This window comes from Ctenocephalides felis, unplaced genomic scaffold (genome assembly GCF_003426905.1).
Source record: "Ctenocephalides felis isolate EL2017-DRISC unplaced genomic scaffold, ASM342690v1 CF-g0.4_SCAFFOLD_00845, whole genome shotgun sequence".
Taxonomy (NCBI): Eukaryota; Metazoa; Arthropoda; class Insecta; order Siphonaptera; family Pulicidae; genus Ctenocephalides; species Ctenocephalides felis.
The window spans coordinates 7177031-7204637 of NW_020536999.1; the positions used below are offsets into that span (position 1 = coordinate 7177031).

Genomic DNA, 27607 nt, shown 5'->3' on the forward strand with positions numbered 1-27607 from the left:
AATCGAAACGTAAGAACTTTTTCGATACTTATGATGATAGATAAATACACAACGATAGGGTTTCCAATTTTTTTCTTAAAAAATTAAACATTTTTTCATAATTTATATGACAAAAAATGATTTTTTTACGTTGGGACACTCAGATCAAATCTCAATCTCCAGCCTGGATTTGAAGTCGTTTCCTAATTTTAAATTTTCCTAAATCCTGGCACCTGTTATCAGCCTTATCACAGTCCCTTCTGTCACCTGTCCCTTCACTTTATACAAATTAAATATTTATTCAAGAAATTTCTTGTAAAAACGGAACAAACATAAAACTTCAACTCGGTAAACGAAAGCGTAGTGCAGGGTCAATATTAGTACAGAAAGACGAGAGATTAGTTTTGTGTTTTTTAAAATACTAATTAGTAATTGGTCTGGACTAATTGTAGTGAAAATTATATAGTAATTGAGTCTTAATAAAATAGTGTTTGGTTTGTTGTAATATCTGGCGTGGTTTTGGAGTAAAATGGGTTCAAAAATAGGGGTCATAGGACAAAAAAAATTGTTTAGATCGTAGTTTTTCATAATATTTTTCCTGGTTGATGTGTAATTTATTTTGAAATCGAAATATACATATTTAATACCTTAAAGTATCCTTAATAAAATACTCTTTGAATTGTTTAAATATCTTAATTAGTTTAGGAGAAAAATGGATTCAAAAATAGGGGTCACTTCACAAACAAATATTTTTTAACAAATTGTTCAGAGTTTCTTATTATTATTACCCTGGTTAGAGTGGGGTAGTTTTTGAACCAAATATATGTAAATATTTTAGCTAAAAGTGTTATGAATGAAATACTTTTTGGATTGTTTTATTGCCTATTTTAGTTTCAGAGTAAATTGGATTCAAAAATAAGGGTCACTTTACAAAAAATCATTTTTTAACAAATTGTTTATAGTTTTTTATTTTATTTGCCCTGATCATTTTGTGATACTTTTTGAACCAAATATTACTAGATATCACAGATTAAAGTGTTCTGAATGATATACTTTTTAGATTGTTTTTATATCTTGTTTAGTTCAGCAATAAAATGGTTTCAAAAATAGGGGTCACTTTACAAAAAAAATATTTTTTAATAAAATGTTTGTAGTTTTAAATTATTTTTATCATGATCATTCTGTAATACTCTTTGAACCAAATATGATTAGATATTATAGATTAAAGTATTCTGAATAAAATACGTTTTAAATTGTTTTAATATCTTGTATAGTTTAGGAGTAAAATTGTTTTAAAAATAGGGGTCACTTTGTGTACATTTATTTTTTAACACTAATAAATTTGTTTTACAAGTTTTTAACTGTTTTTTTAGAAGATTACAAATCATTTTAGACACTTTTGGGGTTAAACATTTTTGTTTGTTGTTTAATTCTAAACATTTTTTCTAAACACATCATTCATATTAATCGAATGCTTTGGAAGTTATAAAAGATATATTGAAGATATGTATTTACAAATGTATAACACGGTAGGTTGGAGATTTATTTATTGCATTGGAATTTTAGAGCATCCTGAGTTGCTCTACGGACTTTTATTGGTATATAACAATTGTTTTTGTAATTCTGAACAAAATTGTCTAAAACTACATTTGCATAGAATAAATTTCTATACTCAATCGGATATTATGTTTGTCCACAATTTTTGCAAGCATATATAAAACTTATGAACCAAAATTTAGTATCAAATTATAGCTACATGTCTTCTTAAACCACAACAAAAAATTTGAATCTCTACCAATTTTTTTAATACTCATTATTCACATCTCAACAACCACCTACACTTTTTAATCCACATACGATCTATATTTATAAACCTAACGTTTGTTCATAAATTTTTCCAAATTTGTAAAAAAATATGAACAAATTTAGTTTGCAAATTGTACCTACATATATCCTTAAATCACAACCGAAAATTAGGGTCTTTAGCTCTATTCTAAATACTTATTATTGATCCATTCTAAACATATTCCTGCACCAAAGGCGTTTCTATTAACTTCATTAATTATTCACAATCTCTTCTTCCCGAACAAAATACACACCGTTGACTTGTACAAATATTGACTCTCAAGAAGTTTAACTTCAATATTTATCTCAAACTATTTTCCGGCAGCTGGAGAACGAATTAAATTATAAAATGATAAAAAATAGGGTCACCAGAAAAATTGTAATTTAATTAGATTTATTGCTATATACTTTTTTTATTAAGAAGTTTAGATTTTTTTTTTTTTTTTTTTCAGGCCGAATGTGTGCAGGACGAGGTACAGGACTTACTGTTGTCCAGGATGGTCTATTCAGGCTCATACAGGATTTTGTCTTGTTCGTGAGTATACTTTTTTATACTTTCTAAATTTTTTTATACTTTGGAACATTTTTTTGAATTTTCATTTTAATTTTCAGTACGAAAGATATTATTATTATTTTATTTATAATAATTTGTTATACTTTGTGGTTCTCAGTATCATGCTTTCTTATGCTTTCTATACTTTTTATACTTTTTTCACTTCTTGAAATTTCTTTCAAGACTTTCGTACACTTTTTTAAATTTTTATTGCGAACTCTACTGACGAGCAAATTAAACGAGATCACAAAAAGTACAACAAATAGAAAAAGGACTCTACTGACGAGCAAACTGAAAAAAGAGTACAAAGACTAAAACCACTAAAAAGGAAACTCTACTGACGAGCAAACTGAAAAAAGAGTACAAAGACTAAAACCACTAAAAAGGAAACTCTACTGACGAGCAAACTGAAAAAGAGTACAAAGACTAAAACCACTAAAAAGGAAACTCTACTGACGAGCAAACTGAAAAAAGAGTACAAAGACTAAACCACTAAAAAGGAAACTCTACTGACGAGCAAACTGAAAAAAGAGTACAAAGACTAAAACCACTAAAAAGGAAACTCTACTGACGAGCAAACTGAAAAAGAGTACAAAGACTAAAACCACTAAAAAGGAAACTCTACTGACGAGCAAACTGAAAAAAGAGTACAAAGACTAAAACCACTAAAAAGGAAACTCTACTGACGAGCAAACTGAAAAAAGAGTACAAAGACTAAAACCACTAAAAAGGAAACTCTACTGACGAGCAAACTGAAAAAAGAGTACAAAGACTAAAACCACTAAAAAGGAAACTCTACTGACGAGCAAACTGAAAAAAGAGTACAAAGACTAAAACCACTAAAAAGGAAACTCTACTGACGAGCAAACTGAAAAAAGAGTACAAAGACTAATAAAACAAGTGAAAAGTACGAAGACTAAAAAATGGGCTCTACTGATGAGTAATATAACATTTATATTAATAAATGTGTAAGAGACCGAAACAAGTGAGAAAGGAACTTTACTGACGAGCAAACTAAGAAAAAAAAGCAATGACTAAAATCACTGAAAAGGGGACTCTACTGACGAGCAAAATACAAGTAATAGAAAATAAATTCCACAGACAATCAAACTATAAGAAGAGTAAAAGGAATAAATCAAAGAAAAAAGGGACTTTACTGACGAGCAAAATATAAAAGCAGCAAAAAAAATTTAACGGAAAAATTAAAATAACTAGTTGGTATTGGTATTTTGCCTTGAGGCAAGTTACATGAACTTCCCGAAATGTGTAAATAATCGACTTAATCAATAAAAAATGAATTAATTTATGAGTGATTAGAAGTATTTCGAGTGGATCTATTACACATAATTGCAATCGAACGAACGAACACGTTAACTCGGAGTATTTTTTAAAAGCAAATTTTCAAAGATCAATAATTTGTATAATTGAACCAGTTTCCAGGACTTTAATGGTTTATTACGTTTATTAAGACCAAGTACTCTATCATTATACCAAGTAAATCATCTAATTTTATTTTTAACAAACGTCAAAAATACTACTCATTTTCTCAAACTTTGATGAATTTTTAAAATTAAACTACTTGTCGTAAGGCAGTAATATTTCAGTAAGTTCTATAAGACCCTGATATATATCGCAAAAAAAAGTTCCATGAAAATCGGCTTAAATTTTTTTTTCAATTACAAGAAAACGGCTCGGTAGATTTTCACCTAAAACTAATCAGTATCATTCCCAACTAATATCTTTCGAACAGTTTTTGATTTTTTAAAATCGATTTGGTAGTATGAGCTTAAATGTGGACGAAAAGTTTAACACTTTTTTCTAAATTACAAAGAAACGGCTCGGCCGATCGTCGCACTGAGAAACGATAATCCTCATCGAGATACATCAAATGGTATTTAAATTTTTGAAATCGGTTCAGGCGTTTTTGAGAAAACGTCGATCAAAGGTCTAATTTTGACAAATGCCAAAAAGATCATACTAATTTTTGCAAACTTTGACGAATTTAGCTAAACGAGTTGTCGTATGGCCGTAATATTTTAGTATCATCTAGAAGACTATGGTATCTACCGACAAAAAAATAATCATAAAAATTGTCGATTTTTTTTTTAAAAAAACCTTATTACAAGAAAACGGCCCGGCCGATCTCTACCAAAAACTAATCAGCACGATTCCCATCTATCGAATGGTTTTTGAATTTTCAAAATCGATTCAGAATTGCGGACTAAAACGTGGACGAAAAATTTTTCACTTTTCTGTGATTTATAAAGAAACGGCTTGGTCGATCGTCGCACAGAACTGACAAACAATAGTTCTCGTTGAGATACATTGAATGGCTTTTAAATTTTTGAAATCGGTCCAACCTTTTTTGAGAAAACGTCGATTTAGGGCAAAAAATCTGTTCACACACACACACACATACTTTTGGTACAAATGTTGGTCTCATTCGATTCAGAATGGCTTGAAACGTCGAGAAAACATAAAATTAGCGAATCGGATTTTTTGATGAAAACATAAACTTCTCCTTCGGGAAGTTAAAAATGAGAATTCTTTTTCTTACCAGATCCTAGAACAATTTACCGATTACGTAACGAAACGAAACGCGATCCGTCCGAGCGTTTCTTTTTTTTTTTCTTATTTTCTTATTACGGCGACGTCGACATGTGCTCGTAGACGAACGGCTCGTTAATAAATAATTTAATATTCGTATCGGGGGATATTTAAAACGAGCAAACTCGTATTTCATGTCGATACCTGATTCGATATGATTTGACTTGATTTGATTTAATAAGCAGGTCGATAGTATCGAATTACCGATAATTAATAGAGAACCTGCTGCTACTACTGCCGTGCTATCGATATATATATCGATATATATATATATATATATATATATATACATGTATATACGCGTGACTCGCCTATAGAAAAACGACCTCTGGGTAAGGTAAATATTTATATCGTGGATGGAAATTCCAATGGAAAAATATCGATTGTCGTCGATATTGATATTATAATTGTTCTATGTAATCGATACGTTCTTATTTCACCACTATTTAACTTCCCGAAGGCGAAGTTTATGTTTTCATAAAAAAATCCGATTCCCTAATTTTATGTTTTCTCGACGTTTCAAGACATTCTGAATCGAATGAGACCAACATTTGGAATAAGTATGTGCGTGTGTGCGTGTGCTTGTGCGGGAACAGATTTCTTGCCGTAAATCGAGGTTTTCTCAAAAAACGGCTGGACCGATTTCGGTGTTAAAAAGTCATTCGATGTATCTCGATGAGGACTGTCGTTTCTCCGTTTTGTGCGATTAACGGCCGAGCCGTTTCTTTATAAATAGCAGAAAAGTGAAAATTTTTTTGTCCACGTTTTAGCCCGCAATTCTGAATTGATTTTGAAAATTCAAAAACCGTTTGAAAGATATTGGTTGGGAATCGTGCTGATTAGCTTTTGGTAAAGATCGGCCGGGCCGTTTTTTGTAACAAAATCGGATTTTTAACTTCCCGTAGGGTAAGTTATAGTAATCGCAAAAAAATCGAAAAAGAATATTTCTATACATCTTTACGTTTCAGAGGTTTCTGAATAGTTTGGCATACCTAAGAAAAAAATGTCATTTGGCGGTCAAAAATAAACATTAGACATATGTACATCGTATTATCGGATATTTTATAAAGATTATAATAATAAGTACAAATTTTGTGTACATTTATATGAGTTCCGTACCAAAGTTTACACGTTACACGACAAAGCGGCGCTTACGCGCTTTCGATTCCAAATCAGCTATACAGCGCGATTTCTTGAAAAAAAAAATCAAAATTTTCAAAAAAATCAAATTACAAAAGAAAATCCAAATATAAGAAAAATCAAATTTTTCAAAAATGTCAATTTTCTTCAAAAATTTCGAAATCTCTCAAAAATCTAATTTTTTCAAAGGTTTTTTTAATAATTTAGTTTCCGGTACGAGAAGTTCTAGCAAATTGCCTTAAAGGACTGTGCCATGCACCACTAGTTTGTTTTAGTTTTTGTATTCTTTTATTATTTGCTCGTCAGTAGAGTCCTTTTTTCCTCGTTTTAGTCTTCTTGCTCTTTTTGTAGTAGAAATCTCAATTTGCTCGTCAGTAGCGTCCCATTTTTGCTTATTTTACTCTTTGTACTCATTTTTTTAGTCAATAGAGTCTATTTAATACTAGTTTAATTTTTTGTTCTCATTTTTTTTAGTTTTTTCGCTAGTAGAATTTTTTTTCGTTTATGTTTTAATTTTGTTATTTTTTTATTCCTTTTGTTTGTCAGTAGAGTAATTGTTTAAGTTTTCCATGTGTTTGTCTTTGTACTTTTATTTTTAGTTTGCTCGTCAGTAGAGTCTCCTTTTTTTACCTATTTCAGTTTTCTCGTCAGTAGAGTCCTTTTTTAACTCGTTTTGGTCATTTTACTTTTTTTTAATTTGCTCGTCAGTAGAGTCTCTTTTGTTACATATTTTAGTCTGTACTGTTTTTTTAGTTTGCTCGTCAGTAGCGTCCCTATTTTACTTGTTTTTATTTGATTTTTTTAAACTTTTATTTTTAATTTGCTTGTTAATTGAATCTCTTTCTTTCTTTTTCTATTTTGCAGTAGAGTTTATTTTCAGTATGTTTAATTTTTTCTTCGGTAGAGTTTTTTGCTTTTATTATATTAGATTTCTGAAATTTCTAATTTTAGAAAAACTAAGTTCATTTCTATCTATTTAGGATCTATTTATTTACTTTCTGAGGTAAAAGTTTATGTTTTTGGCATAAAATCCGATTGGCTCATTTTACGTCTTTTCGATGTTTAGCAAACAATGTACCTGCCTTCGGGCAGACAACCATCTATCATTAATATCTACTTATATAGGGTTAATTTATGCAACTTACCTTAAAACATAATGTCACTTACACCTAGTTCTGTTTTCCTGAACTAATTCTCACCGAGATGTGAATTCTCACGCCTTCACCTCCTCATTACATTTTGTTATCTTCATCATCATCCTTTATCTTTGCCATTATCTCTGTCGTATATTTATTTACCAAAATCACTACAATTTATATCAACAAATTACCACGTTTTAGGCTAAAATTACCAAAATTTTTGATATTACCAAAATTGCTAATATTACCAAAGTTATAACCCTGTTTTTTGCTTTTTTGCAGCCGTTTGCCGAAATTGTCCGAGCGGAAAGTGCCTGAAGCCAAATATTTGCCAATGTGATGGAGGATATTTGGCGTCGTCCTGTTCGGGAAAACATTGTAAGTAGATAAAATGTACATGTATATATATATATATATATATATATATATATATATATATACTGGTGAGTTATTTTGGAGTAACACCAAGTAAAAAAACTAAAGCAGTTGTAAAAAAGCTTAATTTAACCACACGTTTCGGTCTTTGTCGAGACCGTCATTCAGTGGAACAAAAAAAATTAATTATACAAAAACATACTACACCATTACACAGTAATAAACCAAGCTATTAATAACTGGAACATTCAAAACTAATGATTTTTGACAATATTTTGTTGCATTTTAGTGTGTACAGAGTAACTGACGTCTAAATACTGAATGAAAATTCGGTTATTAAAATTCGATTTTTATTGAGTAGCAAAAAATTACTTATTTATTTGTTTAAATTATTTGTTTAAAAGGTTGTGGTATATCAGTGGTCTTAACATTGACAGAGTTTAAAATCAATAAAATACCAAATTTTTACTTTTTCAAATATAATAATTTTATTAACATTATTAGTTAGACCAACATTTGCTATTGATACAAACACACCAGAAGGTTTACCTATCGTATAATTCAATTCAAGATATTGTTGGGTCTTTTAACATTGTTAATTAGTTTTTTAGTATATAAAATAAGTTTTAGTTTAAATGTTAGTTTATTTCATGTTTTACTAACTGCATGACTTTAAGAGTTCCTTAAAACTAGACAATTCTTCTTATCAACAAGGTACAAACAAAAACTTTTGAAATCGAAAATTTTATCCAAATTTCTAAATCTGAATTTTTATTTATCAAGTCGATCATGTAACTTGCCTAAAGGCAAAATGCCACTTGCAACTAGTTAGTGAATAAAATAAGTTTTAGTCTAAATTTTACTTTGATGTCCTATTCACTGGTAACAATGATCTGTTCCATTTTTGCCCATTCTTCCTATTTCAGTGTGCGAAATATACATTTTACAAGCAAGTTTTAAATAGTTTCTCGTGTGTAAAGACTTCCCTGTATCACGACGAATATTTCAAGACCAAAATTAGCAAAATCGGTTCAGCCGTTCTCGAGTTTTATTAAACTTGAATATGAATTTTAAGGTATACAACTTTGTCTCCGCCGTTTTTACAATACGAGTTCTTTACAATAACGGCGGCAACAAAGTTGTGCGGACTTTTGGATTTATATAGTCATTGAAAATTTCAATTAACTCTGGTGGGAAAGGGACTCTCCTCACGAGCAAACTAAAAAAAAGAGTACGAAGACTAAAAGAAGTACACAAAGGACTCTACTGATGAGCAAACTAAAAAAGGAGTGCAAAGACTAAAACAACTGATAAAAGGACTCTAATGTCGAACAAACGTATAAACTTTGTACAATGACTAAAACCAGTACAAAAGGGGACTCTACTGAGGAGCAATTCAAATAAAAACCGATTACAAAGACTAAAACAAGTGAAAAGGAACTATACTGACTAGCAAACTAAAGAAGACTATAGAGACTAAAACAAGTACAAAGGGACTTTACTGTACGAGCAAATTACGAATTACAAAGACTAAAATAAGTGAAAAGGGACTATACTGACGAGCAAACTGAAAAAAAAGAGTATAATGACTAAAAGAAGTGTAAAAGGGACTCTACTGAAGAGCAAACTAATAAATGAGTACAAATACTGAAACAACTGAAAATGGACTCTACTGACTAGCAAATTAAAAAAGAACACTAATGGACACTACTGACCAGCAAACTAAAAAAAGACAAGTACAAACACTAAAAGGAGTGAAAAGGGACTCTACTAACGATCAAACTAATCAAAGAGTACAAAGACTAATACAAGTGCAAAAGCAACTCTACTGACAAGCAATTTTTAAAAAATCTGGTTACAAAGGCTAAAACAATAGGAAAAAGTGACGTTACTGACAAGTAAACTGAAAAAAAAGAGTATAAAGACTAAAAGAAGTACAAAAGGGACTCTACTGACGAGCAATTCAGAAAAACAACTGAGTACAAAGACTGAAACAAGAGAAAAAGTCACTCTATTGACGAACAAATTAAAAAACTTAGTACAAAGGCTAAAACTGGTGAAACAGGATTTTATTGACGAGCAAACTAAAAGAAGAATAAAATTACTAAAACATGTGATTACGGACTCTACTAACGAGCAAATTTAAAAAAGAACATAAGGAACACTACTGACAAGCAAAGTAACAGAAGCAGAGAAAGCATTCTACTGATAAGCAAGCAAGACAGAAAAATTTGAAAAGGGGCTCTACTGAAAAGCAAGCTAGAAAAATTAGGGTAGGAATTCTACTGACTAGAAGAATGATAAAATAGACTCTACTGTCGAAAAAACTAGAAAACGATGACATAGTACTCTATTGACGAGCAAGCTAGAAAAATTAGAGAAGGAACTCTACTGACGACCAAACTAAAAAAACAAAGTACAAACACTAAACAAGTACAAAAGAACTCTACTGACGAGCAAACTGAAGACACCGAGTACAATGACTAAAAACAAATGATGGTTCCGTACCATCAGCAACAAAGTCCGCCATTGTTCCGTCCGTCTACCGTGACCTTAATAAATAATAGTAATAAACGGATTTCCTTATTTGTCTTTTGCAGTTTACGACGGCTCTAAAAATAAATCGGCATGCCGTTTTGTTTTAATTCCTCCGACCATCCGACCATCTTATATAACCGAATTCCTTAATAAATTCTCTACAATGCGGACGAGACGAATTAAAGACACAAGGTGAATTAAAGATTCAAGAAGAGGATTCGTGCCAAGGACACGAACGAATGGATTAATTAATTAAGCGGATTAGTAGAAATATAGAACGCGATAAGGTTTTAGGTCAGGACTAGGTTATTGAAATATCCTAGGTTCACATGGAAATTGAAGACACTTATTTGAATGCGTAATTAAAAAAACACTTGCAGCCCTAAATTTTTACGAACCTCAGTTTGGTAATTTTTATACCACTTTTAGTCACCGGTTTAAGTCTTTTCCATTTATTAGTTTGCTCGTCAGTAGAGTCCCTTTTCAGTTGTTTTAGTCTTTGTACTCTTTCTTTAGATTGCTCGTCAAAATATTTTAATTCATATATTATTTATAATTTAGGTTTTATATATTAGTAAAATTTAAAAAATATTTACTAAAATTTATTAAAAAGTTTTGCATTTTTATAGTAATGTACTTGTTAGCAATATTGAATTTTAGACATTTTTTATATTTCTTTAAATACCTTAGACATTTTGCGGTGGTCACTCTATTTTATATACTTCAATGAAAACTAGATAAAATTTACTAAAATCTAGTAGATACTGTTATATACACATGTATTTTGTAATTTTGAATAATTTGTAGTTGAAATGCCAACTTTAGTAGAGTCCGTTTTCACATTTTTTAGACTTGTAACCAGTTTTTGTTTTAAATTACTCGTCTTTAGAGTTTTTCTACTTGTTCTCGCCTTTGAACAAAACTTTTTAGTTTGCTCGTCAGTAGAGTCTTTTTATCATTAGTTTTAGTCTTTGAACTCCTTTTTTATTTTGCTCGTCAGTAGAATCCTTTTTTCACTTGTTTTAGTCTTCGTACTCTGTTTTTTAGTTTGCTCGTCAGTAGAGTCCCTTTTCACTAGGATTAATTGGAATTTTATTAAACTTGAATATGAATTTTTGAATGTACAACTTTGCTGCCGCCACTTTTGTAAAGAAATCGTATTGTAAAAACGGCGGCGGCAAAGTTGTACACCTAAAAATTCATATTCAAGTTTAATTAATAATTCAAGTTTAATTATAAAGTATTTCTACCCCTATTTTAGGTTGCTCGTCATTTTTCACTTGTTTTAGTGTGTACTTAATTTTTTAGTTTGCTCGTCAGTAGAGTCCCTTTTCACTAGGATTAATTGGAATTTTATTAAACGTGTTTTATTAAATTTGAATATGAATTTTTAGGTGTACAACTTTGCTGCCGCCGTTATTGTAAAGAAATCGTTTTGTAAAAACGGCGGAGGCAAAGTTGTACACCTAAAAATTCATATTTAAGTTTAATAAAACTCGAGAACGGCTGAACCGATTTGGTTAATTCTGGTCTTGAAACTAGTGGTGTATGGCGTCGTGCCTTAAGGCAAATTGCTGGAACTTACTGTACTATAATGAAATATTTTATATTTGAGAAATATATTACATGTTTCCAAATAAATTATCATAAATACTGTAACACTGTTCAATATTTATAAGAATTATATAAACGGAAATGCTAAGTTAAAGATATTTTTTTGAAGTATATAAGTTAGCTTTAGAAATTTAGCCAGAATTAAAATTAAAATTAAAATCTAATTAATCTTAAAATTAAAATATTTGAAAAAAAAATTATTTTGAAATAATTTTTTTTTCTAAAAGCAATTTTATTTTTGCACTTTTTGCTCCGTATCTCCATAAAAGGTTCAGAAGCCTTTAAAACGTAAAAATATGCAAAAAATTTCAATTTCGATTTTCGGACGATTACAATAACTTACCCAACGGGAAGTTAATAAAGAACCTTATCTCATATTTCCAAAACCTATCTAAACTGATTTGCAAAGTAAGTATATAAGTGAGCTTCAGATAGAAATTAAAGTTCGAATCATTTGCAATATTTAAAAAATTAATTCTTTGAAAAAAATATTTTTATTCGTAGAAAGAAGTTTGTTTTCTATGTATATAGGGTTTTCTATATATATATATTATATAACATACATATATAATTACACTATTCCACATTATCAATTATAAAATCCTTGACTATTCATCCAGTTTCCGCCTTATCATCTCCGACAATAGTTATTAGTCACTAATGCAACAATAATTTACAATAACTTTTATTAAACAGTTATTAAATATAAATCACTCTAAAGTGTTGCAACATTGTAATAAATTAAATATAAATATAAATCATCACTTAGTTATTACTTAAGCAATTATATTATTACTTGTGATTGTTACGAGTCAATCGATGAAGGAGGAGTTAGACAGAGAGCTGGTGTAACTAGTCGCTAGGGGTATTTTGCTTCAAGGAAGGTGCATGCATTTTTCAAAATGTGGGAATAATTGACTAAATTAACCGAAATTGAGATGTAGATATTTAAGGTTTTTGAATTTTTGTAATCAATTCAGCAGTTTTTGAGAAAACTTTGATGAAATGTGTAATTTTAATAAACGCCAAAAAACTCTAGTAATTTTTTACATAATATTTAATTAATTTTAAACATAAAATTAGAAAATCGGATTTTTTTATGAAAACATAAACTTCTCCTTCGGGAAGTTAAAAGATTGAAAAATTTTAAATTTGTGATATAAAAAAATAATGCACTTGGTTCAGAAATTTAAAAAAAGGCGTGAATTATAATAAATCATGAAATATATTTATTTGTACGTTTCGACACCACATGTGTGCCATCATTTAGTAGTTCGAAAAAAATAGTTGCACAACAGTTAGCACAAGACCTAACAAATAATAAATTAAAAGTTAAAACAATTTTTTAAGGTTATAGTCGAAAAGCTGATGTAAAATTTGTTCATAAAATAATTGTATAACAATTTTCTGTAAAAAAATGAAGCGCTTTGGTTCACAAGTTTAAATATCATAATTAATAGTGATATCTAACAAATGAAAAATGAAATACAAAAAATATATGTAAAAAATATTTATTTGTACGTTTCGGAACAATATTTTTGTTCTTATTCATACCAAAAATTTTTTTTTTTGAACTAGCCGCACGAGACATAATAAATAAAAATAAAAACTAGCTGTAAGTGGAATTCTGTCTTAACGCAATTAAGGCATCGTGCCTTAAGGCAAATTGCTGGAACTACTTGTACCAAATATTATTTTTTTAAAAACGATTACCATTTTTGAAAAAAATTTACTTCGAAAAAATTATATTGTTGACAAACTAGGAATTTGACAAAAAATTACTTTTTTGAAAAAAAATTTTTTTGAAAGAAAAATGTTTTCTTTATTTTGACATATTTTGGAAATTTTGAACTTTTTTTCAAAGCAATCGTACTGCTTTAACTGCATAGAGACGAAATATCGAAGCGCGTAAGCGCCGCGCCGCCGTCTAACGCGTAAACATTGCTACGGAACCCATAGGAATGTAAACCAAATTTATACTTATTGTTAAAATCTCTATAAAATATCTGGTAATTTGATGTGCATATGTCTAATGATCATTTTTGACCGCCAAATGGCACATTTTTTACTTTTTCCTCCATATCTCCAAAGTCGTTAGACCTGCATTTCCAAAAATTTGAACAGCTCTTCATTTAGTCAATACAAATAAAATGTTTTTCGAATTATTCAAATCGGGCGCTCTTTTCTCTTAAAAAGTGAGTTACTGTTTTCGGCACTTTTTGCCCCGTATCTTCGGAACGGCTGGACCTACCTTCGCCGAAAACTAATCAGCACATCTTCTTATAAATACGAATCGAATGTTTTTTGAATTATTCAAATCGGCTGATCCGTGTTCCCGAAATCGTCGACGAAAATTTGTATCCGCACATACATACATACACGCACACACACACACACACACATACATTCATTTTTTCTAAGGTATGCCAAAATATTCAGAAACCTTTGAAACGTCGAGAAATGCAAAAATTTTCATTTTCGATTTTTTTGCGATTACTATAAATTACCCTACGGGAAGTTAATAAATAAAAATGAAAATTATAAAATTCTCAATTAATATTTTATTTTCTTGGGTCATAGTGAGAGAGTTGATGTAAAATTCGTTCACACAATATTACCATAGATTTTTTTTAATTTAAAAAAAATGTGAAACTAATTTGTTTAAAATATCAAACTAATTTTAAATTGTAAATAATTCTATTTTCCCATTTTTTTTCAGTAAATGGCACAAGAGACACGTCCTGCACGGCTGTTTGTATGAACGGAGGCACTTGCAAGGAAGGAAAGTGTTTGTGCAGGCCTGGTTACACAGGAGAATACTGTGCAGATCGTAAGTTATTAGTAAAAAGAAACTCTACTAACGACCAAACTAAAATACAACACAAACTTTACGCAGAAGGAATTTTTTTATGATTTTTAATTCTTTTTTTTTTTGTATTTTTTCAGCCGTCTGTAAGGAACCTTGCCTGAATGGAGGACGTTGCGTCGGTCCTGATAGATGTGCCTGTATTTATGGATTTACAGGACGAAGGTGTAATATAGGTAAATAATAATATTTTTATTAAAATTAGGCATCTTTGTAATGCTTTTAACCCAAACTTTGTTTTTGGGGTCCTCCACGTAAAATCAGTCTCATAAAAAAAGAAAAAAATGTAAACAAAAAGGGAGCAAATTCACCAGGATGCAAAATGATTGGATTAATAAAGCATCGTATAGGAGGGTGAAAATTTACGGTTGTATGTTAATTTTTTTTTTAAATTTGATAAAAATTGGTCAAACTGTTTTGGAGAAATCACCAACACATAGATTACCCTGTCGGGTTATTTTATTTTCTTGATAATTATTAATCACCAAAGATCAGTCAACACAAATCTGTAGTGCAGTAAATGCTTAGGAAAAAAGAGTGTAACCTCTAAATTTTTTTTACTGAGCTCCAATTTGCATGAATTTTTGGAAACAGGTTTATATTACCTTTAAGGCCAAAAGTGAAAGCAATTTGTACGTTACGACTCCTTAATAAAAAAGGACATTTTCGTAAGAAAACGTTTTTAATAATAAAGGACAATATTGTAAAATATTTTCTCATACATTTACCTTGCAATAAAATCATTTTCAATCCTCTAAATCGAAAAAAAAATACTTAACGCTTATTATTAACTTCCCGAAGGAGAAGTTTATGTTTTCATCAAAAAAATCGATTCGCTAATTTTATGTTTGCTCGACGTTTCAAGCCATTCTGAATCGAATGAGACCGACATTTGGAAAAAGTATGTGTGTGTGTGTGCGCGTATGTGTGTGTGAACAGATTTTTTGCCGTAAATCGACGTTTTCTCAAAAACGGTTGGACCGATTTCAAAATTTAAAAGCCATTCGATGTATTTCGACGAGTACTACATTTTTGAGTTTTGTGTGACGATCAGCCGGGCCGTTTCTTTGTAAATTGCAGAAAAGTGAAAAAAATTTCGTCCACGTTTTAGCCCGCAATTATGAATCGATTTTCAAATTCAAAAACCGTTCGAAAGATATTTGTTGGGAATCGTGCTGATTAGTTTTTGGTAGAGATCGGCCGGGCCGTTTTCTTGTAATAAAGTTTTTAAAAATAAAAATTCGACGATTTTTGTGAATATTTTTTTGACGGTAGATACCATAGTCTTCTAGATCATGCTAAAATATTACGGCCCTACGACAACTCGTTTAGATTTAGAAATTCATCAAAGTTTGCAAAAATTAGTATCGTTTTTTTGGCCTTTGTCAAAATTATACCTTTGATCGACGTTTTCTCAAAAACGCCTGAACCGATTTCAGAAATTTAGAAGCCATTTGATGTATCTCAATGAGGACTATAATTTGTCATTTACGTGAGACGATCTGCCGAGCCGTTTCTTTGTAATTTGAAAAAAAGTGTTAAACTTATCGTCCACATTTAAGCTCATACTACCGAACCGATTTTAAAAAATTAAAAACTGTTCGAAAGGTATTAGTTGGGAATGATACTGATTAGTTTTAGGTGAAAATCTACCGAGACGTTTTCTTGTAATTAACTGTTGAAAAAAGAATTTAAGCCTATTTTTATGGAATTTTTTTGGGCGATATATATCGTGGTCTTATAGAACTTACTGAAATATTACGGCTCAACGACAAGTAGTTTAATTTTAAAAATACATCAAAGTTTAAGAAAATGAGTAGTTTTTTTGACGTTGATTAAAATTAAAATTAGACGATTTACTTGGTATAACGATAAAGTACTCGGTCTTAATGAACATACTAAACCATTAAAGTCCTACAAAAAACTGGTTTAATTAAAAAAAATTATTGATTTTTGAAAACTTGCTTCTAGAAAATACTCCGAGTTAACGTGTTAGTTCATTCGTTTTCAATGATGTGTAATAAATCCATTCGGAATACTTTTGATAAATTAATTTATTTTTTATTGTTTAAGTCGATTATTTACACATATCGGGAAGTTCATGTAACTTGCCTCAAGGCTAAATACCAAACCAAACTAGTTTTTTTTTTATCATCGTTGTGACTTCCAAAAGTGATCTTGTCATCAGTAATTGTGATGGATTGCGTGAAAATAGTGTTACATTAAATTATAAAATTATACTTGGATGATAAGAGATGACAAGTTCCTTCAAGTGCTCCTGGAGGTTAAATTGTTGGAGTGAATTTCGGTGTTATTAATATTATTTTTTATATTTCCAGATTACCGTACAGGACCATGTTTTTCCACAATTCGACACAATTTATGCGGCCACCAATTAGACGGAGTCGAATGTACCAAAAATCTTTGTTGTGCTACAATAGGAAAAGCCTGGGGACATCCCTGCGAACACTGCCCTGAACAAATGGATTGCGAAAAGGGCTATTTGAAGAACGTTCAAGGGTGCATAGGTAAACATTAGGGTTTATACAAAAACCGACATTTCAGAAAACCGGTTTTCGAATTTTCATTTTACTAAAAAACCGGTTTTAACCGGTTTTCGAATTTTATATAGAAAATAAATTTTTGCTCGAATATTCTGTAATTTATCCGCAAATTTAGTGTGATTTAGAGCAGTTTTTGACTGAATTTATTTATTGTTCAATTTTATAGATAGTAAACAAAATTATTTTAATTTTAATTAGTAGAACTAAAAAATAATAGTTTATCTTGATTAAAGAACTTTGAAAATAATTATTCGTTATTCAAGCATCATTTTCACATATAAGAATGAAAATATTTTTATGATACTGAAAGGAAAAGTTTCGAATAAAAATATTAGATACATGTTGATACACACTTGTTAATATCAATTTTAGTTTTAAAAACAATTAAGCTAAACTCGGGTATTGTCTGTTCAGAACAATTTTATTAATTAGAATTAATTTTAAGGGGCACAACTAGTGTGAAATTTTCAAAAAATCGAATTTTCAATTTATTCATATTTAGATAGGTTGCCATAACATACCAACATTTTAAATGATATCTAAAGAGTATATATAAGGCTGTCATATCTCCCTTCCGCCTTTTTGTATTATAAACCAAGAGCAAACTAGCTGTAAGTGGAATTCTGTCTTAAGGCAATTAAGGCATCGTGCCTTAAGGCAATTGCTGGAACTTCCCGTACCAAAAATTAATTATTTTTTAAAAACGATAACATTTTTGAAAAAAATGTACTTTGAAAATAAGAATTTTGAGAAACTAATATATGGACAAAAATTACTTTTTTTTGAAAAAAAAATTAAAAAAAAAAAAACAATTTAATTTTTTTTTTGAAAAAAAATTTTTAATTTTTTTTTTGACAAAAAAAATTTTTTTTTAATTTTTTTTTTTTTGAAAAAAAATTTTTTCCTTATTTTGACATATGTGGAAGATCTGAACTTTTTTTTCAAGCAATCGTACTGATTTAACTGCATAGGACAAAATATAAAGCGCGTAAGCGCCGCGTCGCTGTCTAACGCATAAGCATTGGTACGGAACCCATAGGAATGTAACAAAATGTATACGTATTGTTAAAATCTCTATAAAATATCTGATATTTGATGTGCATATGTCTATGATCATTTTTGACCGCCAAAATGGCTCATTTTTTTACTTTTTCCTCCATATCTCCGAAACCGCTAGACCTACATTTATGAAAATTTTATCGATTCTTCATCTTGTCAATACAAGTGAAATGTTTTTTGAATTATTTAAATCGGACGCTCCCGTTCTCTCAAAAACTGAGTTACCGTTTTCGGCACTTTTTGCCCCGTATCTTCGGACGGCTAGACCTGCCTTTGCCAAAAACTAATCAGCACGTCTCCTTATCAATACGAATCGAATGTTTTTTGAATATTCAAATCGGTTGATCCTGTTTCCCGAAATCGTCGACGAAAAATTGTATCCGCACATACATACACACACTACATACATACACACACACATACCCACACATACACACACACATACACACACACACACACACACACACACATACATCCATTTTTTTCTAAGGTATGCCAAAATGTTCAGAACCTCTGAAACGTAAGATATATAAAAATTTTCATTTTCGATTTTTTGGCGATTACTATAACTTACCCTACGGGAAGTTAATTAAAACAAATATGTCTTTTATACTGATAATATTCTTGAAATGTTTTCTCAATGAAAGCTTTTGTTTGACTTAAGTAATATTCTTTCATGAAAAACAACTTGAAAAGGCTTAATAAAAGTTACAAATTTTTTTTGTTAAGGACTTTAATGTGAAAAACTCGAATCTGTGTTTGAATTACAATATTGTAGAGCATACGATCTTAACTGCTCATATATTCCACGTGTAATGAAATGCATATTGTTATATCAATTTAATTTTATAATTTATTAGAACTATTGCAAAATAAAAAAATTATATTTGTTCAAAACGCTATTGCGCTCGTTAAACTAATTTAATAAATGTTTAATTTTCATTTGAGATTTGTTAACCTATCTAGATTTCATTACTTTTACAATTGCGTAAATTTCATATCACAATATCATCAATCTGTTCTCTCAACTGGAAAAATAATTAATAAATGTAATATTGAAAGTAGTTTGAAGCCTCTCGATTTTTTTGTGGATTTAAAAAATCATAAATTTTATAGAAGAAAAACATATAACAAATGTCAGTAGCCTATGAGATCTTCCATATTACTTATTTGTAAAATATTGCATAAAAAGTTTTCTAACTTTTTTTTAAAATTTCTATAGAAAAATAAATTTTCATACTCATATAAACCTTTTATAGTATAGTTAATACTCATAAATAAAATATTATCAGGCGAATTCAATTGCGAAATTATATTTGCGTTTCACATTTAGTTCCTTTTTGCAAAAACAGAATATTTTGTGAATTATATCGTGTTAGATATTATGGAGAATTATATCACATTTTTTTAATTTTAACAGAATTTTCAAAATTTTTCTGGAATTGGCACAAATAGGTGGATTTATCAAATTCTCTGTGAGATGCTATAGATTTTTTAATATTTCGAACTATACAATTGATAATATTTCAAACAGTATTCAAAAATTATGGGTAAATTTGCAAACATATCTCGTTATAATGAATATATTTTCATGATCTTATACCTTATAGTTCTGAAAAATGATTTGTTATATGATATAGTTATATGATATAACTATATCATATAACAAATCATTGTTCTGAAAAATGATTTGTTATATGATATAGTTATATGATATAACTATATCATAAAACAAATCATTTTTCAGAACTATAAGGTATAAGATCATAAAAATATATTCATTATAATGAATTTGTAATAACGTGTATATAACTTTGGGCATAATATATTAGCCAAAAATTTCCACGTATTTATTTTTTAACTGTGGCTAACAATTTGTATTAGATCTGAATCAAATAATTTGTGAAAATAAATTTGTAATAATAAATAATAAATTTGTAATAATAAATAATAAATAAAATTATATATTATTGTTACAAATAATATCTGAAAAAGAGTTTTAAATGCATATAGACAATGAGTTCTGCAGCATGCGTCAATATCAAAAATTCAAATTTGAAAAGATTTTTTTTGATTAATTTAGAATTATAATGAGCTATAATTTGTTGGAAAATTGTACACAAAATGACGGTTATTTTACAAATTATTTGATTTAGTTCTAATACAAATTGTTAGCCACTATTAATAAATGAAATACTTAGTAAAATTTTTGGCTAATTTATTATGCCCAAAGTTATATCCACCTTTGTACAAATTCAGTCGTTTACATAATTGCAATTCACTTATTCAGAACCTATTTAAAATAAATAAATCTCGAATATTTGTTTAAAGTGTTGAAGATTGTTTTCATTTTATTCCTTTTTGTTCTTTTCCTTATCTTTTTTTCTTCTTTTTCTTTTACTTCTTTTTTTCTGCTCCTTTTTCTTTGCTTTCTTTTTTAATCTCTACATTCTTTTCCTTAGTTTTGCTTTCTTCTTCTTCTTTTTCTTTTTTTTCTTGGTCTTCATATGCTTCATATACAGCATCCCAATATTGCATACGGTCTATTTCTTGATATGCCAACATTTCAAATGTATCATTCATGTCGAGATATTTCTTTGTTATATTATTGTATGGTTCCCAATTAATACTTGACACATTTCCATAGGGTGGGTGACCAGTGGCAGTAGTATTAAGAGGATTTCTGAAATGTATTAAAATTATTTCTAAATTAAAAAGACTCGCATTTTTGCGCCATTCGACCGCAAAGAAAATTTTAATACTCACCCAGTTTTTGCAAAGTTAGTCCATAAAGTAACCATCTTTTTGTGAGTTTCTTCTGCTTTCTCTGGAATTGTCGCATAACCCCTCATAGTGAAATACCAATAACTCAATTCTGTTGTGCTTCGTATATTTCATTGCCTTAACAATGATTTATTTCAGCCTGTAGTTGCCTTCAGCGGAGATTATATCGAGGATATATAATACTAAATTGAAACTCAAGAAAGTCCTTTTGACTTATAAAATAATTATTAATACTAACTGAACAACTTTGAGCGAATATTGATGTAGTTGTATTTAATTGAATTTAGTAGTTAGGTATCGCTGCTGGTTCCAAGAGAGAGTGAATCCTAGATGTGCCTCTGAGGTCCCCCTCCTTCGGGTTTCTTCGGGTATCTCCGATATTCTTCGCCATTACTAGCTAGTGGTGTTTATACTGATAGAGTATTCGATATAGAAATATAGTGTTGTGCAGCGGGCACAACATTCCTCCCCTCTTAGAAAAAGATTATAGTTGTTTCTAATTTTAGACACCAATCTTACAAGATATAACTAAACTATAATCTTAAATAAAATATGGTATATGATAAAAAAAAAAACGAACAAGAATTAGAATTTGTGATAAAATGGAAAAAGCTTATATCTAGAAAAATTAACATTAAATCTAAAACTTAATCTAAGGATTTTTATTAAAAATATTCAATTTAAATATAAGATATTACAGTTAGGGATGGTAAAAATATTGAAAATATTGAGTATTAAATGAACAAATATGAGAACACTAAATGTATTTTAAATAATATAAACGCAAATTATAATAGAAATATTGGAAAAATGTGATCTTAAGAATAATAACAAACTACATATGAAAAGGTTTTTAAAAAAACGAGAGAAAAGAAAAAATTTGTTTGTAACATGATTGCATAATTGTTATCAATGATAATAAAATCCAAAATATGAAAATGAAAAAATAATGATCTTAATCTATAAAAAGTTTTAGTCTATCTATGTGAACCTTGACATGCCTCTTACCACACAGCAGAGTGTAATTTACAGCCGAGTCCTTAGATAAAATCTTAAAGGGACCAAGCCAAGGTTTGGCTAGTTTTTTGGATCTTCCTTTGGTGATCGTCTCGTTCTTAAGGAGCACAAAATCTCCTGCATTAAATTCGGTCTTCTTCGCGGATTTATCATAATAATTTTTTGAAGTTTGTTTAGAATTTAACAAAGTTTCTCTTGCAATTTGATTTGACGATTGAATTCTGAACTTGATTTCTTTAGCATAGTCGTCATATGAGTAATGATGCTCAGGAGGTTTGTTGAGGGATGTAGGTAATTGAGGATCATAACCAAAAATAAGACGGAAAGGGCTAAACCCAGTGGAAGAATGAGGTGTCACATTATACACAAACATTGCATAGGGAATCCAACTATCCCAATCTGTTTGGTCAGGTTTGATGTAATTTCTCAAGTATTCTACCAGGGTTCTGTGGGACCTTTCTAGGGCTCCATTTGATTGAGGGTGATAGGCCGTAGTCTGAATTTTTGTGATATGCAATAGTTTACAAACGCTTTTAAAAAGTGAACTGAGAAAATTTGTGCCTTGGTCGGTTAAAATTTTGGTAGGCACACCGTAATTACAGATAATATGTTCGACAAAAGCTCTTGCTACAGTATCTGCATCTTGACTACTAAGTGGTACAGCTCTACTGAATTTGGTTAAAAGATCTTGAAAGGTTAAGATATATTTATTAAAGTTACAAGTTTCAGTTAGGGGACCGACTATGTCCAAAGAACATTTTTCAAAAGGTCTTGTAGGAGTATCAGTTATAAGCATTGGAGATTTTTTTAAATGATATGATTTATTCTTTTGGCATGCTTCACATTTCCTTATAAAATTTCTTAAATCAGATCTTAATTTCGGCCAATTATAATTAATTAAAATTCTTTTCAAGGTCCTTTTGAAACCTTGATGTCCCCTAAAGGTTTGAGATGGTATTCGCTAAAGATAACGGCTTTATCGTCTTCGGTTAATAAGTCAACGAGTGGAAAATTATGAATGGTAATTTCAATGTCTAATTTTTTAAAAATGTAACGGATCATGGCGCGTACTTGTGACCAGTCTAACCTATCTGTGTCTTTAACAAGTATAGGAAGGGAGATTTTCCTAACATTTTTCTCTAAAAGTATGTCTTTCAAATTAGTCAAAACATGAAATAAGATTGAGTAATTAGTACTAGTCGATTCTCTATGCCTGGTTAAAAGATAAAAAATAAATGCATTATTGTGTTCGATGAATGCTACTTCCCCCACCGTTTTGTTTTGGCTAATTAATTCGTTTAATTTACTAAATTTAGATAATATTTTACAGAAAAAGGGATCAGAACTAACGAAATCTTGTGGGGAATCGATACAAAAGGATTGATCATGAGAACAGAAAATTTTTCATTTGTTTCCTTAACCTTAGAATTAAGGATAACTTGTTCTTTGAATGCATTATTGAAATCATCGTAAGATAGAGTACTAATGAGAAATATGCGGCTCAAGGCGTCCGCATTGGTATTAGATTTTCCTTTTTTGTAAATAATTTCATATTGGTATTCTTCCAACTTAATTCTCCATCTCATGAGGCGAGAGCCTGGATCTTTTAAGTTGAATAACCATACTAGAGGCTTGTGATCAGTGATTATATGGAATTTCACACCATGGACATAGGGACGGAAATGTTGCACAGACCATACAATGGCTAAGAGCTCTTTTCTCGATAGTGGAATAGTTCATCTCGGCACAATTTAAAGTACGGCTGGCGAATGCTACTGGCAAATCCTTACCAATCGGACCTTGGGACAAAACTGCTCCAATAGCTTTACCGGAAGCATCAGTGGTTATATTAAAGGGACGTTCAAAGTTGGGATATTGAAGAATGGGAGCAGTGGTTAAGTGAGTAATTAAATTTTCGAAAGCATTTTGTTGGGAAGATGTCCAATTGAATTTGCTATCCTTTTTAAGAAGATCAGTGAGTGGTCTAGCAATTTTAGAAAAAATTTTCAATGAATCGTCTGTAATAGCCAGCCAATCCCAAAAACGATTTAATGTCCTTAGGACATTTGGGCACAGGAAAATTAGTTATAGCTGCAATTTTAGACGGATCGGGTTTAATACCCTGAAGTGATTACATGTCCGAGGTAAGACACTTCTTTACAAAAAAAATACATTTTTTGGTTGAAGCCTTAAATTACTGTCTCTCAAACGTTCGAGAATTTCGCGAAGACGCTTAACGTGTTCATTAAGGGTATTGAATAAATAACAATGTCATCCATATATACGAAACATTTTAGCCCTTGCAAACCAGAAAGAACGGAGTTCATTAAACGCTGAAAGGTAGCTGGAGCAGTTTTGAGCCCATAAGTTTATATTGATAATGAGCCGTCTGCGTCGAAAAAGCAGTTTTCTCTTTATCTTCTACCGTCATAGGAATCTGATGAAAGCCAGATGCTAAATCTAAAGTGGAGAAGTATTTAGAGTTCCCTAACTGGTCCAATATATCGACAACATTTGGAAGAGGAAAGGAATCACCAACCGTGACTTCGTTTAGTTTTCTAAAATCTACAACTAAACGCCACTTAGAATTACCATTTTCAGATTTCTTTCTAACTAGGAGCAAGGGGGCGTTCCAAGGACTCGTACTTGGCTCAACAATATCGTTGTCTAATAAGTCCTTCACTTGTTTACTTACTTCATTTTTGTGTGAATTAGGCAATCTATACGGTCTGACATTTATAGGTAAAGTCGTAGAAGGGGTAATTATACTATGCTGAACAGAAGAAGTAAAAGGTAATTTATCGCCCTCTACATAAAAAATATCGTTAAAGTCATTACAAATTTGGTATAAAAGTTCGCGTTCTTCATCATTCAAATGATTTACTTTAATATCATTTAGAATTTTTTCGATTCTAACTGACTGAAAATTTTGGGTTGTTTGATTATTTAGTGAAAGACAATTTACTAAAGAAGTGGTGTTGCTCTCTGGCAATCTACAAATTTGAAAGGTAGGAATTTTAAGTTTGATCTCCTTTTCGTTACAATTTATTACACTCAAAAAACAAGAATTATTAATAGGAGCAACAAGGGTATTTCCGACAAATACGCCTTGACTTATCTCTGACCGTTCAATGACACCTACGCAATTTGACTCAGTTTTTACTTTAACTATCGTTTCCGATCTAGAATTTAGTGTCACGAAATTTGGAAAATTTAGAGAGATGGGATCAGAGTCCTTAAAGTTTATACTTGAATCGATGATATTTATAATACCCCCATAAGCTTTTAGAAAATCAATCCCCAATATTCCATCACCCTTGATGGGTAATTTATCAAAAACAATGTAAAATTTGTGGGTTATTATTTTATTCCCCAGCAAAATTCTTATATTGGCTGTCCCTATTATTTCTACGGCGTTCCCTGACACGCCAGTAATTAAAATTTTATCTTCTTTATTAATAATAATGTCTATATCATCATCCAAGTTGAAACCTTAATAACACTGATCTCAGCTCCTGTGTCGACTAACAAATTGATCTTATCTTTCGTGGTATCGAGAGATTCTAAATTTATAAAAGCTAGATTCTGTTTGTCAACAAGGCAAGAAATTTGTGCATTCTTGAACTCTCTCGCTTTAGAAGAAAGTTCAGAAGCACTAGGTGTGTGGGAAGTTGAAGTACAAGGGCCTTCATTAAGAATCTTTACGTCTACATTGTTAATTTTGGAACGCTGCTGTTCATTGTACATCCTTCTACGACAGTCTTTATCTCATGGCCAATGCCTTTACAGTAATTACAATGAACAGGGGGCTCAGATTTAATAGGTTTACGATAAGATGGACGATGAGGAGGGTTAATTGGTTTGAATGGTTTATCAGAACGACTTGTTCTTGAAGTTTTTAAAGAAATCTCCTCCTCGATGGCTATAGAAATGGCTGCATGCAAGTTTAGAGGAGATTTACAATTTACAATGATTCTAAGGTCGGGGTGTAAACCTTCTTGAAATACATAAAGGGCTTGATCTTGGAGGAGATCTGTATAATAATATTCGCTGCAGGGTTATTCTTTTTCTTTATAGTGGCGCTTGTAAGCTGTCTTAAGACGGCTTGAAAACGCAAGAATAAGACTGCACATCTTCATTTGGTTTCTGGCAAATTTTATTAAATTCGATCTGTAGTGAGGCTACAGATCGGGTGTCAAAAAATATCTCCTCCAAGCAAGATTTTAATTCAGAAAAAGACTCTATTTCCTTGTACTGGGTTGCTTGGAAAGCTTTCCCTTCTAATTTAGTGAACAAAATGAATTTTAAGAGAGCAGGGTGATCCCTAGGGTCGACGCTTTCAAAAATATATGTTAGAAAATTTAAAAATGGGGATAATTTCTGGTTATCGGAACCATCAAATACCTTAATAATATCCATTGCCCTATGCAATGTTAGAGCATATGTTTTCTTGCATGTTTAGGTTTGAGTTTTGATCAGGAAGACAGAGAGAAGGAGCAGATAAAAATTTGGAAGATGATATGGGTTTAGGTGAGACGACTATACTATTATTAAAAATGGCACTTACTAGATCAAGTCCAGAATTTTCGTTGGTTGACTGGAAGGATAAGTAGCTCTCAAATATCGACTCAGTGGATCTGCTTATTACACTCTGTCGTGGCAGCAAGAAGTTTTCAGCGTCACGTTTATACATTGACCCTATATTCAAAAATTAGATTAGTAACATGTTACAGCAATAACACATATAAAAGGGTAAAGAATAGATACAGAATGTAGTTATATATAAATAATATGAGAGTAAATATAATATTGAGATTACATTAATTCTAAAGGTTTGTAAAAAGTTTTGTAAATTAATCTCAAGATTTGTAAATTGTTCTAAAGGTTTGTAAGTTATTCTAAAAGTATTTTTACTTACTCTAAAGGTTTGTAATTGTTCTAAAGGTTGGTAATATAATTTAAAAATTTGTTTCTAAAGGTTTGTAATTACTCTACAAGTTTGTAATAGTTCTAAAGGTTTGTAGGTTATTCTAAAAGTATTTTTGCTTACTCTAAAGGTTCGTAATTGTTCTAAAGGTTTGTAATTGTTCTAAAGGTTTGTAATTGTTCTAAAGGTTGGTAATATAATCTAAAATTTTGTTTCTAAAGGTTTGTAATTACTCTACAAGTTTGTGATAAAAAGGCAACGATACTTAAAACTATAATCGGTGTCTAAAATTTCGAAAACAAACTATAACTATTGATACTCAAGTGTTCCTCCTTCCTAGCTGATGTAATACACCTCGCAATCGCTTGGCTTCAAAGCGTCACTCGGTGGCGTCTTCAAGATGGCGGACAGGATGGCGCGTGCGCGTCTTAAATAAAGCTTACTTGATATGTGGTGAACTTTCCTATGTTTCTCCTCGATCCTCCAGGCCTGTTTTTGTGTTGGATTATTTATTTTACCGCTCGCCACCAATGTTGTGCTTCGTATATTTCATTGCCTTAACAATGATTTATTTCAGCCTGTAGTTGCCTTCAGCGGAGA

The 27607-nt window shown here is 30.4% G+C and overlaps 1 protein-coding gene across 1 annotated transcript in view; it reads left to right on the plus strand.

Moving 5' to 3' along the window:
* Positions 1 to 2282: 2282 nt before the first annotated feature.
* The window catches only part of LOC113370687 (fibrillin-2-like), a gene marked incomplete in the record, with an annotated part of 221071 nt that continues 195746 nt past the window's right edge, over positions 2283 to 27607 (plus strand). The window contains 5 exon segments of the mRNA XM_026611385.1: positions 2283 to 2359; positions 7546 to 7641; positions 14510 to 14620; positions 14737 to 14832; positions 16996 to 17176. Coding sequence (XP_026467170.1) covers positions 14548 to 14620; positions 14737 to 14832; positions 16996 to 17176 — 350 coding nt within the window.